The 14,687-nt window shown below is 43.2% G+C and overlaps 1 protein-coding gene across 3 annotated transcripts in view; it reads right to left on the bottom strand.

The window, feature by feature from the left end:
* Positions 1-14,687, bottom strand: part of itfg1 (integrin alpha FG-GAP repeat containing 1) — a 151,222-nt gene that overhangs the window by 24,973 nt on the left and 111,562 nt on the right. For 2 of the 3 annotated variants that reach the window (XR_013507247.1, XM_078289071.1), the window contains exons 13-14: positions 10,227-10,270; positions 7,131-7,209 (exon numbers count right to left, since the gene is read on the bottom strand). Coding sequence is in view for 1 of the 3 variants with exons in the window: in XM_078289071.1 (XP_078145197.1) it covers positions 7,131-7,209; positions 10,227-10,270 (123 nt within the window). In the remaining 2 variants the exon portion in view is untranslated. The remainder of the gene's footprint in view (positions 1-7,130; positions 7,210-10,226; positions 10,271-14,687) is intronic. The other variant, XR_013507249.1, reaches the window with a different exon arrangement.

The raw sequence follows: 14,687 nt of genomic DNA, 5'->3' as shown, positions 1-14,687 counted from the left end.
ATGCACCTTTTTTACTTTCAAACATCAGAATAACTCAGTTTCCTCTCCTTTGAGTTATCAGGGAACCAAGCTGATGTCAAATGTTTGTCATCGTTTTGCTTGATAAAACCCAGAGAAAGTAAACTGTTCTACCATTTCTCATCAAAATAGTGGTAATACTTCCACCCAGACAAAGTCAACTTTTCTACTGTTTCTTATCAAAGCTAGCTTAGTGGATGATGACTAATAATGAGGAAAATGAATCAGAGATAGGGGTGGGATATCGTTTTTGGATAATCAACTCCAATCTGATATTTAGTTGGTGGTGCTAACAGAAGTTATGACTTAGTAATTCCTTACACCAGTGATTCTTAACCTTTTTCATATCAAGGACCCTAATTTAGTCCATTAGGGCCACTGACCCCCATTTGATGAGATTTTGTCTCTCTGACCCAAATCTGAGAATATTTTTATTGTTAGATATGATTTTGTCCAGAATTCCAAGACTATCTGTATTGTAGGTAGAGAGATAACAGTGAAACTATGATCAAAACAGTTATTCTTCTACATTCTCTAATTGTGATAACTTCTTGTAAATGAAGTAATGGTGAAGTTTAACAATTCATCAATTTGCTGGGGACTCCCTGGAACCCCCTCAAGGACCCCTGGTGGTCCCCGGACCCCACATTGAGAACCACTGCCTTACACTACTTATTACTGGCAAATGTAAAAACATGACTGTAACCGTTGCTTCCCGACACTGTCCACCGGCCATGTGAAGACAGATGGTTTGGATGGGAATGTGCGAGCTGGGAACCAGTGGAAAACATACTAGTGTGTTTTTGCCTCTCTGAGTGCATCCATGGAGAGGCAGAGAGAGGAATAGAAAGGTGGTGAATGAATAACTGCAACTATTCATCTCCTGACTCTCTCTCTCTCTGCCTCTATCACTCCTGGTGTTATGTGGCTTATCTCTCTCTCCCTCCACTCGTTCCTCCTCCCTCTCTCTCTCTCTCTCTCAGTAGGAGTTAGTTGATAATGAGGTGTGGTGTTGTCAGAATCACAGCCCACGCTCATCCATCCACCCTGCTTAGTAAGGGGCAAGGCACACACACATACCACACATACCACACATACACACACACACACACACACACACACACACAAGGGCATGCAAAGACAGATGTGGGGTGATGCACGCACGCACACACACACATGTACACATGCATGCACACAGAAGAATAAATGTAAGCGCACACATTAACACACAAACACACACAAAGATGGATGCCCCACACACACCCCCAACAAACACACACACACACACACACACACACACACACACACACATTCACGCATTGATGACATATACATGTGCGCACACACACACACTCTTTGTAGATCTATTTCCATTTCGGCTACAGTCTATCAGAAGGTGGTTGTGTTGTAACTGAGAAGGAGTTTATAGCAGAAACAAATGAAATGAAATATTAATGACCTGTCAACACACACACAAATACACACACACACACACACACACACACACACACACACACACACACAAACAAAAGACAGAGTGAGTTAGAGAGAGAGCTAGATCATGTGTCACAGTGTAGCAGTTGACCTTTATCTGTCAGAGAAGAGGGTGGCATTATCATGAGGTAACATGCCTCTCTGTGTGTGTGTGTGTGTGTGTGTGTCGGTGGTGTGTTTCTCCTCACCAAACCAGGTTGGCTCCACCTCCGCCCACATCTATCCCTCCTCTCCTTCTTCTATCCGTCCCATCAGCTCCCTCCTCTCCTCTGACCCACTTCCTTCCTCTTTCCTTTATCGCCCATCTCTCTCTCTCTCTCTCTCTCTCTCTCTCTCTCTCTCTCTTCTTCTCTCCTCACACTCGGCGTCTCTCTGTCTCTCGCCCCGTTTCCATCCTACATCACTGACTCGCTCCCTCTCTCTCCTTACGCTCCTCCTTTCCCTCTCTCTCCCTCTCTTATACAGCGACTCCATTCAGATTGACTTTCTTGGTCCCTTTTCATCTCTCACCCCCCGATATCTCCTTTCCTTTCTGCTCTGTCTCTCTCTTTTTCGGAGGGGGTGAAGGGTAAGTGAAGATCGTTGGGCCCCAGTGGAGAGACCCAGACACTGTGAGTGTGTGTGTGTGTGTGTGTGTGTGTGTGTGCGTGCGTGCGTGCCCCATCATTGCTCATCTCTGGCAGCCTCACTGGCTGTTCCCCGAGCTCCGAGCTACAGAATAAATACACTTTAAATCACCGCACACACACACACACACACACATGCACCCACACACACACGCACACACACACGCCCACAGGCTGGCCTGCTCCCTGGCAGCACTTTGCTGCTGTTAAATGAGGGGTCTGGGGAGTTGTGCCGGCAAAGCCTCTGGCTGCTCTCTCTCTCTCCCCCTCTCTCTCTCTCTCTCTCTCTCTCTCTCCCCCTCTCTCTCTCTCTCTCTCTCTCTCTCCCCCTCTTTCTCTGTCCACTCCATTCAAACACACACCAGAAAAATAACCCAACGCACTGAGTTCTAGCAGGCAGATATAATATGCCTGGCTATTTTAATGTTAAATAGTTGCGAGTGTGTTTATTGAACATGGCAACCCAAGAATTCATAGACGCTGTCTGGGGAAACATGTCCACCAATAGAAGCACTGAGTGGATACAATGTGAAGAGACCACTTGCTCTTTCCATGAACCAGACTGAGCAGCTGGGTCCAGGTGAAAGCCAGGATCCCTTCTCCGCCTCGCCACTTAAATCCACCTCAGTCCTCTACGAAACCAAACCCCTTAATTTTATCCCTGGAATGTCCTTCATTTCTCCATTACATAAACATTAATTATCCATTAAAAATAACAGCTTTAAAAAAGTAAGGTTAGTATCATGGGTTTATAAGGGATTTATTCATGGGTTAGTTCGTGGAGACACTAGAAATTAAGGGATTTTTCCATGCCTTTTATGCATGGTTTACTGGTTATTAATGAGTTATTAATGGGAATTTCCTATCTCCCTGAATTTTACATTGCATTGCAAAGAAAGGAGTCAAAAATTAAGGGGGTGTTTAACGTGGGTTTGATGGGGTCTCCTCCATTAATAACTCCCTTAACTCATTTTAAGGGGGTTTTGCATGAATTAAGGGGTGAATTAATGTAAATGTAAGGGTATTTTAAGGGATTACTGGTTTGTATAAATGTAGAGGTACGTGAAAAAGAGATGTTTTAGGATTTTTAAGCCTTGAGACAACTGGCAACTACATGTATATTAGGCAGGTAGTATTTGTATTTTTTACACTGAGTTGGGCTTGGCCATGAAGCGCCTAATTGAAGAATCCACAGACACTCAAAGATTAGTTTTAGCACAGTGCTGTAGCCAGGAGCTTATAGCTGTCTAGTGGCAGGGAAATAATAATGGTGTTAGACTGTGATCTGTCTCCCCAACAGGTAAATGAAACAGTGAAATTACTAACACACACACACACGCCCAACCACACACACACACACACACACACACACACACACAAGCAGACTATATATATCTCCAACCCCAGGCTGTCAGTGCATCTAGTCCTCATCCAGCTCTCTGTCCTTCCCACACCAGAACATCAACTAGATTAACTACAGCTAATACAGCACTCTATCTATCTATCTATCTATCTATCTATCTATCTCTCTATCTATCCTGAATGTACAAAATATACCTTTACTTTACTGATGAGGTGAATCCAGGTCAAAGCCATTACCCCTCATTGATTTCCCTTATTAAATCTATACTAATCACAAAGAGAAGCAGACGAGTTCAGGAAGGATTTTTAAGCTTTGCGACAATTGAGATGTGGATTGATCTTCTTTTGCCGCCTCCACAGGAAGGTCAAAGGTCAGCTAGAGAACAGTACCTGTTTCAATGCCTCGCTCATGGGCACTTCAGCAGGGTGGATGCTTGAAGTGGCTCCTGGGCCTTTCGCTCTACCACCCTGCTGCTTTCCGGTAAGAATTAAAATGGAACGAAAGCTATTGCAGCTGGTGGTTTTGACCCCTGTTTTCCAGCTTTTCGCTCCTTTGACCCCTGTTTTGCTGCGGAGCTCTTGCCTAGAGTAAACTCCAGTGAGATCTATAGAGAGGGGTAGCGGGGTCGTTTCTTTTGACAGAATTGTTTTTTTCCTGTGTAGACACACCCAATGATGGGAATGATGCTGCTCCCGGCCCCGTAAAGACTTCTGTCAGCCGCAGAGAGGGCAAGCAAGAAAGTGAAGGGGGGGGGGGGGGGGGGGGATAGAGAGAGAGAGAGAGAGAGAGAGAGAGAGAGAGAGACTTTCTGTATCTATTATTTTCTCCTCTATATGCTTCGGCAACACAAATGTATTTACATGTGATGGCAATAAAGCAAGTTGAAATTGAAAAAAAATGGAAAATTGGAAATTGAGAGGGAGAGAGAGAGCGATGTAAATAAGTCTGAGGAGAGAGAGAGAGAGAGAGAGAGAGAGAGAGAGAGAGAGAGAGAGAGAGAGAGAGAGAGAGAGAGAGAGAGAGAGAGATTCTTTCTGTATCTATTATTTTCTCCTCTATATGCTTCGGCAACACAAATGTATTTACATGTCATGCCAATAAAGCAAGTTGAAATAGAAAAAGAGAAAGAGAGAGAGAGAGAGAGCGGGTGAGAGAGAGAGATAAAGAAGACTCTAGGTGACACAGAACCTTACAGACCCAGAAGTCTCATGTGGCTTTTCACGTTTTATGGAAGAGCCAGATCTTTTCTACCAAAACCTGCACCTTGCACTTAAATCAGAGAGGAAAAACAACGAGGAAGCCGAATGCTGCTTTACTGAGGAAGAAAGTTCAGAGGAAAAAGGCCTCCAGTGTTTGTGTTTGGCAGGAGTTGTCACCGCCTCAGTGTTTTTCTGTGGTAGCCACGCAGTTACAATAGCAGAAACTATGAGGAAAATGTCAGCTACTGACAGTGCTATACCGCTCCAGTTACACCATGCTGAATATTTGGCTAATCCCGCTAGAAGATATTTGGACTCGTCCTTAAAAAAACAGCCTGACAAGCACTACTAGAATGTACTGTATATTTCCTCTTAGGGATTAGGAGGAATACATTATCAGTAGGTGTTGTAGGGGCTGGCGTCGCCACGGCCAATCAAATCACCTCTTTTCTTTCGCAGTGCACTTTGAGCTATGGAGGTCTGACAATTTGGTGATGGAGGACAAACGTCCAGAGCGACTGTTTTAGAGTAAACTGACGTGGGGACTCGAGTCACATGACTTGGACTTGAAATGATCAGACTCGAGTCGCAATTTTAATTGCTTGAGACTTCACGTGACTTCTTCTGATGACTTGGGACTTGACTTTTCTAAAGTCTTGACTTGAGATCTTGTGTTTGTGTAAATGACTTAGATTGAAAGTGATGAGATTTGTTCCAGCGGACGACTGAATTTAAATTCTGTTTTCTGAATTTGTATGGAATGATTGAATTTATTGAAGTTGAAACTGATTATAGAAATCAAACTCATGATGCTCTTACCAAGTTTTTATCCTATTAAAACCATATTGCATTGAAAAGTCCTAGATATTTAGTTTTCTTTAAGATATTAAATTGATACTGGACTCTTGATTTGTTCTGACTTGACTTGCTGTTCTACATTTAGACTTGAGACTTGACATTAATGACATGGACTTGACTTGGACTTGACATTTAGACTTGGGACTGGACTTGAGACTCGTGCCTCAAGACTTGAGACTGACTTGGGACTCGCAAAGTTGACTTGGAAACACCTCTGGTAGGAAACGGTTCAATGATATTCGACAAAGAGCCAAACAGAGGTTAGCGGCAAACTGCAGGGACAGTTTGGCTACGGGAGGTGTCATCCACCAGCCAGTGCCTGACATCTATAGAGGAAGCAGCCGCCTCCACAATCTCCACTCCGTGAGTCATGGTGCAGACAATCATTCAGACTACAGCCACATGCGTATAAAGCTACAATGACAAATGTTCTATCCTGTTTTTTCCTGCTTGAAGGATTTATATCAAAGTCCAATTGGCCAACATATCCACAAAAAGGGCTGGTAAGTTTCTGAATAGGATCTGTTCAAGTGTGTATCCAGCATCACGAAAATAGAGGCCTCAGATGTATTACAGTATTTCATACAATAGAGATGTAAGCTATTTCATTATTGTCTAAACAACATGCAGATAACATGCAGATAACCACAGGACAAACACAGGGACTTAGCGTCTAAAAAATCAGGCCTGTGATTACTTGAATAAACAGACATTAACTAGGCATGCATGACTCCAGAAGCATCATAGGGGTAAACATTGCAGCCTTATAAAACCGGATTTATTCTCCTTTACTTCAGCTGTACTGTACACACCCCTGAACACACACGCAGCATCGTGGTGTTTGGAAGTACCTTCTTTTTGCCTTGTTTTCCCACCGCACTTTCTGCTCTAACCTTTGTCTTGGAGGCGTAGAGTGCTATGCAGTAAATCTCTGTTTTTCTCATTAAAGAAAACAACTGTCTTTCAATCTCCTGCGCCTCTTCTCTTTCTCTATTTTCTCGGAGCCCTCCAACACAAACCCTGTGGTGCTCAGCCGGATGGAGGCTAGCCGACATTGTGAAGAGGTTATGTTATTAATAAGCCGGGCCTGGTTGAGTAAAGGTTTACATAATAATCCACAACATTTTCACATAAATAAATTTGCTACTTTCTATCTATACCAACCTCCTCTGGCTCACAGGAATTGGTGCGTTTTGGAATCGATAGCAGAACTGGGTAGTTAGCACGAGCAGCGATAGCCACCATGGCTGAACAGACAAAGAAAAGAGAAACTCAAACTGCATCAACAGAACATCCAAGCCCCGCCCACACTGTTTGATTGACAGGTGATCTCTGGGAAGTGCAGTGCAGAAACACCACAGCAATGAGCGCTTAACACCAAAGACGGGGACAAAAAAACCCAAAACATATACTCACAGATACCCAGATTAAATCAAATCAACCACAATCAAATCAAATGATCAACATCGACAGCAAGGAGGGATAGAGACGAGATGAAAAGAGAGAGAAACAGACAGAGAGTGTGTGTGCATGTGTGTGTGTGTGAGGGAGTAACTAACTAAGGCTACTAACCTGAGGCGTTTTTCAGGTAGCCATTGGAGTCCACCGTGGTGTACATGACGTAGGGCCCGGGCTGGTTTACACCAAAAGGCTGCAAAAAAACACACACACACACACACAAATTAAAAACATTCATAGATGTTGACATATCATCTGTCTGAGTCCATAACAGTGAGGGTGAGACAGGTGAGGGAGAGAGACAGGGGGTGCGTTCCATTTGGCCAAAATCGATCCTCGACTCCTCACTGACTCGGCATCCAAAAATGAGCCGCCATCATTAAGGATGTTCCAACTGGTTAAATGAAGGATCCTTCATGTCTCCTCTCCGTCCTCCAATGAGGTGTGTTGGAGGATACTCCGGTGTATCCTCGATGCATAAGCCCAGCTCCATAACATCAGAAATGTGTCGAAAAAATGACAGATAAAATCCACAGTTGTATGTAGCCTTGATGCGTCTCCCATTCTGTCTTAATCTTTCTTGTGAATTGTGTTTGTGTGTGTTGCCATGGAATTTCTCTTCGGGGAGAATACATACTAAACCTCTAAACCCCATTAACAGCATTTCATTGTCTATTTTGCACATTATGTTCTTACAGCTAGATCTGTGGTCATTTAGTGGAATGAAAAGAATAAAACTTTGGTTCACTGCTGGTGAGATGTCAAATGGCCTACATGATTATTGCCTAACCCAGGTTGCACAGACACACACAACGCCACACTTCAAACGTCACTTCAATATGGCGCGTGCGAGGACGCTCCACCTGACAGGACCCGGTTCACCCGCTTCCTCTCCTCCTCGCATCTTCTCCTCGTTTCCCCCGTGACCTTTCACCGAGGAGTCGAGGGGGAGACACGAGGCGAGGAGATGAGGAGAAATCGTTATCAAATGGAACGCACCCAGGGAGGAGAGAAAGAGAGAGAGAGAGAGAGGAGAGAAAGAGGGAGAGACATACAGGTTGAAAGACAGACATGTTGTCGCTACAGTGACCTTGAGCAGTTTTTTGGTTTCATTGTTGCTGGGTGACATAGCGACTGTTTGACCCAACTGGCTTGAATTTGACTGAGCATGAATAACTATGAGGGGTATGTGTGTGTGTGTGTGTGTGTGTGTGTGTGTGTGTGTGAGCGGCCAAATGCAGAGGACTGCCTTATCTCTTCATTATGAAGGGATGACACCTAATGAAGAGATCTGTCTAGCCGCCCAGCGCTTCACACCAGCTAATCACAGGACTGTCACACACACACACACACACACACACACACACACACACACACACAGACAGTGCAAGAGAGACTTGGCCCTTTATCCTGTTAGACTCAACAGTCAGGTCAGAGAGGAATAGAAATGAGGAAAAAAAAAAAACAGCTCTTGTTAGAGAGAGAGAGAGAGAGAGAGAGAGAGAAAAGATGAGAAAGCCACAGAGGAACAGACTAGTGGGCTGAAAGACAGAACGACACAAAGAAAGAGGGACAGAGAGAGAGGTGACTAAGAGGAAGAAGAGCGAGAGAGCAAAATAGAAAGAGATAGAGGGAGTGATGGATGGGGGAGAGGAGGAGCCGAAACAGCCGGGAGCTGCACTCGTCTACTGCATTCATCACAGCGGTCAGTTGGGCGACAGGCGGGGAGGAGAGACGGCGAACCAAAACAACCGAAACACCAACATCCTCCTGTCGATGGGAAAGATAATGTGCAAAGTCCTTCCTACACTGAATCTCTATAAAGAGGAGAGGCAAAGACAGTGCCAGGTGCTTCTCTGTAAGGCCTTTCTGGGATCTTAGGACTCTCAGGTCCTTTTCACACCTGGTACGTTTGCTTGAGTCCAAACCCGAGTTCGATTGTTCCCGAGCCCCCCGGCATCGCTGCCCATTTGTTGCTTTACTGGCTGTGCAATCATTCACGTCTGTTAGGTGAGCTCATCACTACAGCCCCGTTACTGGCCAGACTTTACAGATTGATTTTTCCATCATGTCACAGCAGAAGTGCATGCGCTCGTTTTTATTTCCTGAATGTTCCTGAACAGACTGCATTCTCACTGATGCGAACCGTACCGCAGTTCTCTTGGAACCGTAGCACCTTGTACAGGTGAACTCAGGTGTGGTTGCTTGGTCCGCACCTGAGTTGGAAAAAAGCTTTCACATTACCAACTTTTGACACAAACTGTACCCAGATTCGGACGAAAACGCCAGTGTGAAAGCCCCCTAAAAGTCTTGGTGGAGATTACCATTTATGCCTTCACGTACTCTGCTCCCTCTACATGAAACTCACAGCAAAAATGACTTAAAGGGGAACGATGGCCATTTTAACAAATGTAATATTATTCAGAAGGATATTGTAGCAGGCACAAGCTGAAGCAGTTGATCTGATATAAAGTTAAAGCACTGGTCTCTCTTGGTGAGTTCAAATTAATAATGAATGATATAAAGTTAAAGAGCTGGTCTCTCTTGGTGAGTTCAAACTAATAATGAATGATATAAAGTTAAAGAGCTGGTCTCTCTTGGTGAGTTCAAACTAATAATGAATGATATAAAGTTAAAGAGCTGGTCTCTCTTGGTGAGTTCAAATTAATAATGAATGATATAAAGTTAAAGCGCTGGTCTCTCTTGGTGAGTTCAAATTAATAATGAATGATATAAAGTTAAAGAGCTGGTCTCTCTTGGTGAGTTCAAACTAATAATGAATGATATAAAGTTAAAGAGCTGGTCTCTCTTGGTGAGTTCAAATTAATAATGAATTATATAAAGTTAAAGCGCTGGTCTCTCTTGGTGAGTTCAAATTAATAATGAATGATATAAAGTTAAAGAGCTGGTCTCTCTTGGTGAGTTCAAACTAATAATGACTTAAAGTTAAAGAGCTGGTCTCTCTTGGTGAGTTCAAACTAATAATGACTTAAAGTTAAAGAGCTGGTCTCTCTTGGTGAGTTCAAACTAATAATGACTTAAAGTTAAAGAGCTGGTCTCTCTTGGTGAGTTCAAACTAATAATGACTTAAAGTTAAAGAGCTGGTCTGTCTTGGTGAGTTCAAACTAATAATGACTTAAAGTTAAAGAGCCGCACTTTAACAGTGTCTTCAGACAAATAGACAAAGACAGACAAATACAGGTTTCTTACCTTGACTTGATCTGGGCAGTCATTGGAGCAGAGGCCACTAAGCACTGAGGAGTGAAAGAGAGAAAAAGAGAGATGCCAGAAGAAAACATGTTATTCAGCATGCCCACAACAACACGATAACACAGTCTGCTATGGAATGAGTCTGTCAAGGTACCGTTTGCGTGCCATAAGCTCCACTCAACATGTATCGCAGCATTTCATACAAAGAAAATAAACTTTGCTTACACGATGGCTCAAATTAGTTCTACTGCGCCTGACGATCCAAACAAAGAAATCTCATTTAGCTCTGCTTGAGCGATCTTCACATTCACATTGTATTCGTCACAATAGTAACTACCATCTCCAAGGGCTTCCATGTCCCATAGATTTGAACTGAACATTAAAGTGGGGGACGGAGGGAGGGAGGGAGGGCGATAAATAAATTGGTAGCAATGAGGAACATAGAAAATAATGTGCTAACTAATAAGTGTGTGTGTGTGTGTGTGTGTGCGTGCGTGCTGAGGGAGTGTTTCTCTTATTTGTGTGTACAAGCAGAGCGAGGACAAAATCTGCTGAATTGCTAATCAGTCATTAGAGAAGTGACTTTATTAGCATACTAATAGGGTCCTGGGTCTAGGTTGCCTTGATTTGCCTGTTGGAGTCACACCGCAGCCCGATACTCTGTTAATTAGGTCTGTGCCCGTCCTCCCTGGCTGCACTAAATAGCAGCCAAATCAGCGCGCCCATTCAAAGGCAACATCACAGTGCCTCTGGCTGGATATATAGCTATTGGGGGAATTAAGCCTCAGTATTAGATTGTTCACATGGTTTACAATTTTTTTCACGTTGTATTCCGACATCACATGGCAGTTTTTACTTCTGATGTGAACATTTCAATTCATAGGTGAGAAGTGTTTTTTTTTCCACATTTGAACATTTTTTTTCACCTGCCATTACACATGACAATATTTATGAAAACGTAATTTCGCATGCAAAGAGACAATTCACAGGTGCAAGTGTCATCTTCACGTGGGAAATGGGAAAACACATGAAAACCAACATGTGTTCAAAATGCACGTGCTTTGAATTCACATGTGGGTTTTCACATGTGACAGAATCAGCAGAATCAAGGCGAGCATGAAAATGATAGTTTAGTATAGGCTCTTTTAAAAGGGCTGTTTAGAGTATACTATACTGGTGAAATGTCTTTGGTGACCGGAGACCATGCGTGTGGAAGTCAACTCTGATATCTATGTGGAAAAGTGGAAAATCATCCCAGTTTCATAGTCCCCCATTCATTCATCTCCATAGTACCCCAATCATGCTTTTCCATACTTTACCACTCATTCTTTATAGGACTGTGTAACACCACATATGGCAATAGTGAATGGTCACCATAACAGAAACTCTAACGATCGCAAAGACAGAACAATATGTGAAAACACTTATGGGGCAAGTCAAGGCTGAGGTTTACTGCCCAAATAGTTATATCAAAATATGAAAATATTGCATCCAAGTGTAATAGCGGTCAAGGTTTGATTCCCAGTTGCACCGTTTTCTGTACTCTGGTCCCCCGACATCTGTAACCCCTCAGCTATCACTGTCTAAATACGCAAGGGGGAATATACAAAAAAAAAACAGCTTTGATTTTGAAGAGGGTATAGTGTACGTGTGGCAAATGCAAGTTAGCTGCTTTGAAGTCCATAGGCTTATTAAGGATATGCCTGAAGCAGAATTCAGATGGAGCTCCTATCAAAGACAAACATGCCTGCCTTGACCTTAACTGACCAGGCTACTCATCAGCCGCTACATCACATCAGCATCCTGAGTAAACAGTTTTCACTGCGAAATTCAATTTTCCCAGAAAAAAAAAAAGTTCATTTCCTTACTGATGCCCTTGATTTTACATAGCTTTATATATAATGTTACTGTACTGTAGGTGGTGAGGGAACAGTGGGGAGAGGTAATCAGAGGGAACCCCTGCAGGGACCCGTTTGTCCCTGAAAACCACTAAATATCAAACCCAGGAAGAGGACAAAAGGTAGATGTGATGTTTTGCCATGATACTGCTCATCAGTGAGCCATGCACAGAGCACACAGCAGATCAACATATCACAGGGATTGGACCAAAATCGTCTAAAAAGGACACAGCTGATCAATAATTCATAGGGATCGGATTATTCAGCGCTTATTTGAACTTTATGCTGATTTGGAGTCATTTGGTAGCTATAGGCACGTGGTCAAATGACACTGTAAATCAATAAATTACAGGGATTAGACTGATATTTGTATGAAGTCAGTCTGACTTGGGATTGGCTGTAAGACAAGCGTGAGGGGCATGTATGATCGACAGATCATATGGATTGAACCTGACAGGGATGAGTATCAACATGCAAGGTAGAGAGGACAGCTGATCGATATTTCACGGGAACTGGATCATTATGCTGTTTTCCTTCATGCTAACTTGGGGGGATTTATTAAGCGGTGAAGGCTTTCACTAGGGGATATGACTTGAAGGTCATAGGGCTAGCTTTGGTTCACTGCTACTAGAATTTCAATCACTTGGTGGCAGGCAAGCGGCCAAAACAACAGGTGAACTTTGAAGCCAATAAAGAATTGGCGGCAAGCGGCAGTTCCTCTAACGTCTGCTAGAGGCCGGCTCCAAAAAGACTCCAAACTGCCCAACTCCATGAAGTCAATGGGACCACAACCCAACTTCTCACTCAAAATATCGAAATCAAAGTCAATCAATTTTTTCGACGAGAGGTTTTGGTCTCTTCTTCTAATGTGTGTCCTTATGCCGATTTTCAAAATAACTGCGTCATTAACGGGATATAATGGTTATAAAACGGGGTTGTTTTCCTAGTGATTGACAGGTCGCCTGTCCAGTGATTGACAGATCGCCGATTACGGACCAATAGCAGGCGGAGCTGCGGCTCTGTGGACGACCCTTGGCTTCGCTCTGACTGCGTTGGCTTGCAATCATAAACCCGATCTTTTGGCATCTGTGTCTGACGGCATCTTTTGGATGCCGTCACACACACTACTCCATCTTTTTTTACAGTCTGTGGTGGCAGCGCCTCTGAAACAGCAAACATTACACCTTGAAAAATGAGAGCGTGTGGCAAGAAAAATCTACTGGAACCAATACTAAAGTAACTCTTCTGTGCAAAGCGGGAGCCTGTCAAAGTTAGGGTGATCCAACCCACCCACTGAGTGGTTACTGAAACAGTGTCTGTAAAAAAAACAATGTTTTTTACTCTCCCATTGTCATTAAGTGTGCATATGCATGACTCACCGACTGCAAGACAAACCTCACTCCGCACAGCTTCTTGGAGCAGAACAGCCTCACCAACCTGATCCCCTCGGAAAAAGAATGTCTTTCGACCAAGTGAAATGCTCAAACGAACGGTGAAAAATGGGCCCAATTATGTATTTCCTTCCTTCCTTCCTTCCTTTCTTTCAAGATATTTTCAGGGCACCTCTCTTTATTAGACAGTTATACAGTGGAGGGTGACAGGAAAGATGGGAGAGAGAGGGTAGGACATGAGGCAAAGACTGTTAGCAGGACTCAAGCGCACAAGACCATGAGCACATGGCATGTACCCCGACCTATGGAGCCACCAACACTCCCCACAGAGACCCATCTTCTTCTAAATATGAAACTACACATGCACATGCATTCACTGGGAGTCATCTAGTAGAAATGCTAGAGTTTCCTCTCTTTATACCTGGTCGGTTAACTGGTCGGTTCAGAAGTCTGATGTCCGGACAAATACAGTTCCCAGAGGCGTCCCAGCAGCTTACTATGTACTCGTGATGTCATGGGTGTGAATTAGGCTCAAACCTTTTATCCCCATTTACACCATGCCTTCATATGCATCCTGGGTGATCTGAGAGCAAAGATGCATAAAATTCGGGTGTCAATGCACCCAAGAAAAGCATTTGGCCACATTAATAAGAAAATGGAAATGCAATGCGTCTCCAATCCACATATAGAAATTATGGAAGCAGTAACAAGCTTTCGGGCATGGAGCCAACGATGGCAGGGATATACACACTGCCCATCAAAAGTTTGGACACACCACATTTTTCTTTATGTTTACTATTTTTCACATTTTAGAATAATAGTAAAGACATTCAAAACTGAATGAAATGAAATAACACAAGTGGAATTATGCAGTGAGCAAAAAAGTGTTATTTTATATTTTAGATTCTTTAAAGTAGGCCGCCCTTTGCCTTGATGGAAAATCAAAGGCTTTGGAAAGAAATTCATACATAGGATCAACTTCACAATTTATGTTTGTCTAAGAAACACATTTCAAGCATTTAAACAGAAGCCTTTAGATCAAAATGGCTTTAAGAGAATGAAAAATATAGAACATTCAATCAGGTGTCCCCAAACTTTTGATGGTCATTTTGTCAGAAATGGACTGTCAGGATGCTCGTTGATGGGTAACAAACATAACAAGGTGTTTACTG

Source organism: Centroberyx gerrardi, chromosome 1 (assembly GCF_048128805.1).
Source record: "Centroberyx gerrardi isolate f3 chromosome 1, fCenGer3.hap1.cur.20231027, whole genome shotgun sequence".
Lineage (NCBI taxonomy): Eukaryota > Metazoa > Chordata > Actinopteri > Beryciformes > Berycidae > Centroberyx > Centroberyx gerrardi.
Note: the sequence above shows the minus strand (reverse complement) of the source record. Positions and strands in the feature narration are given on the sequence as shown.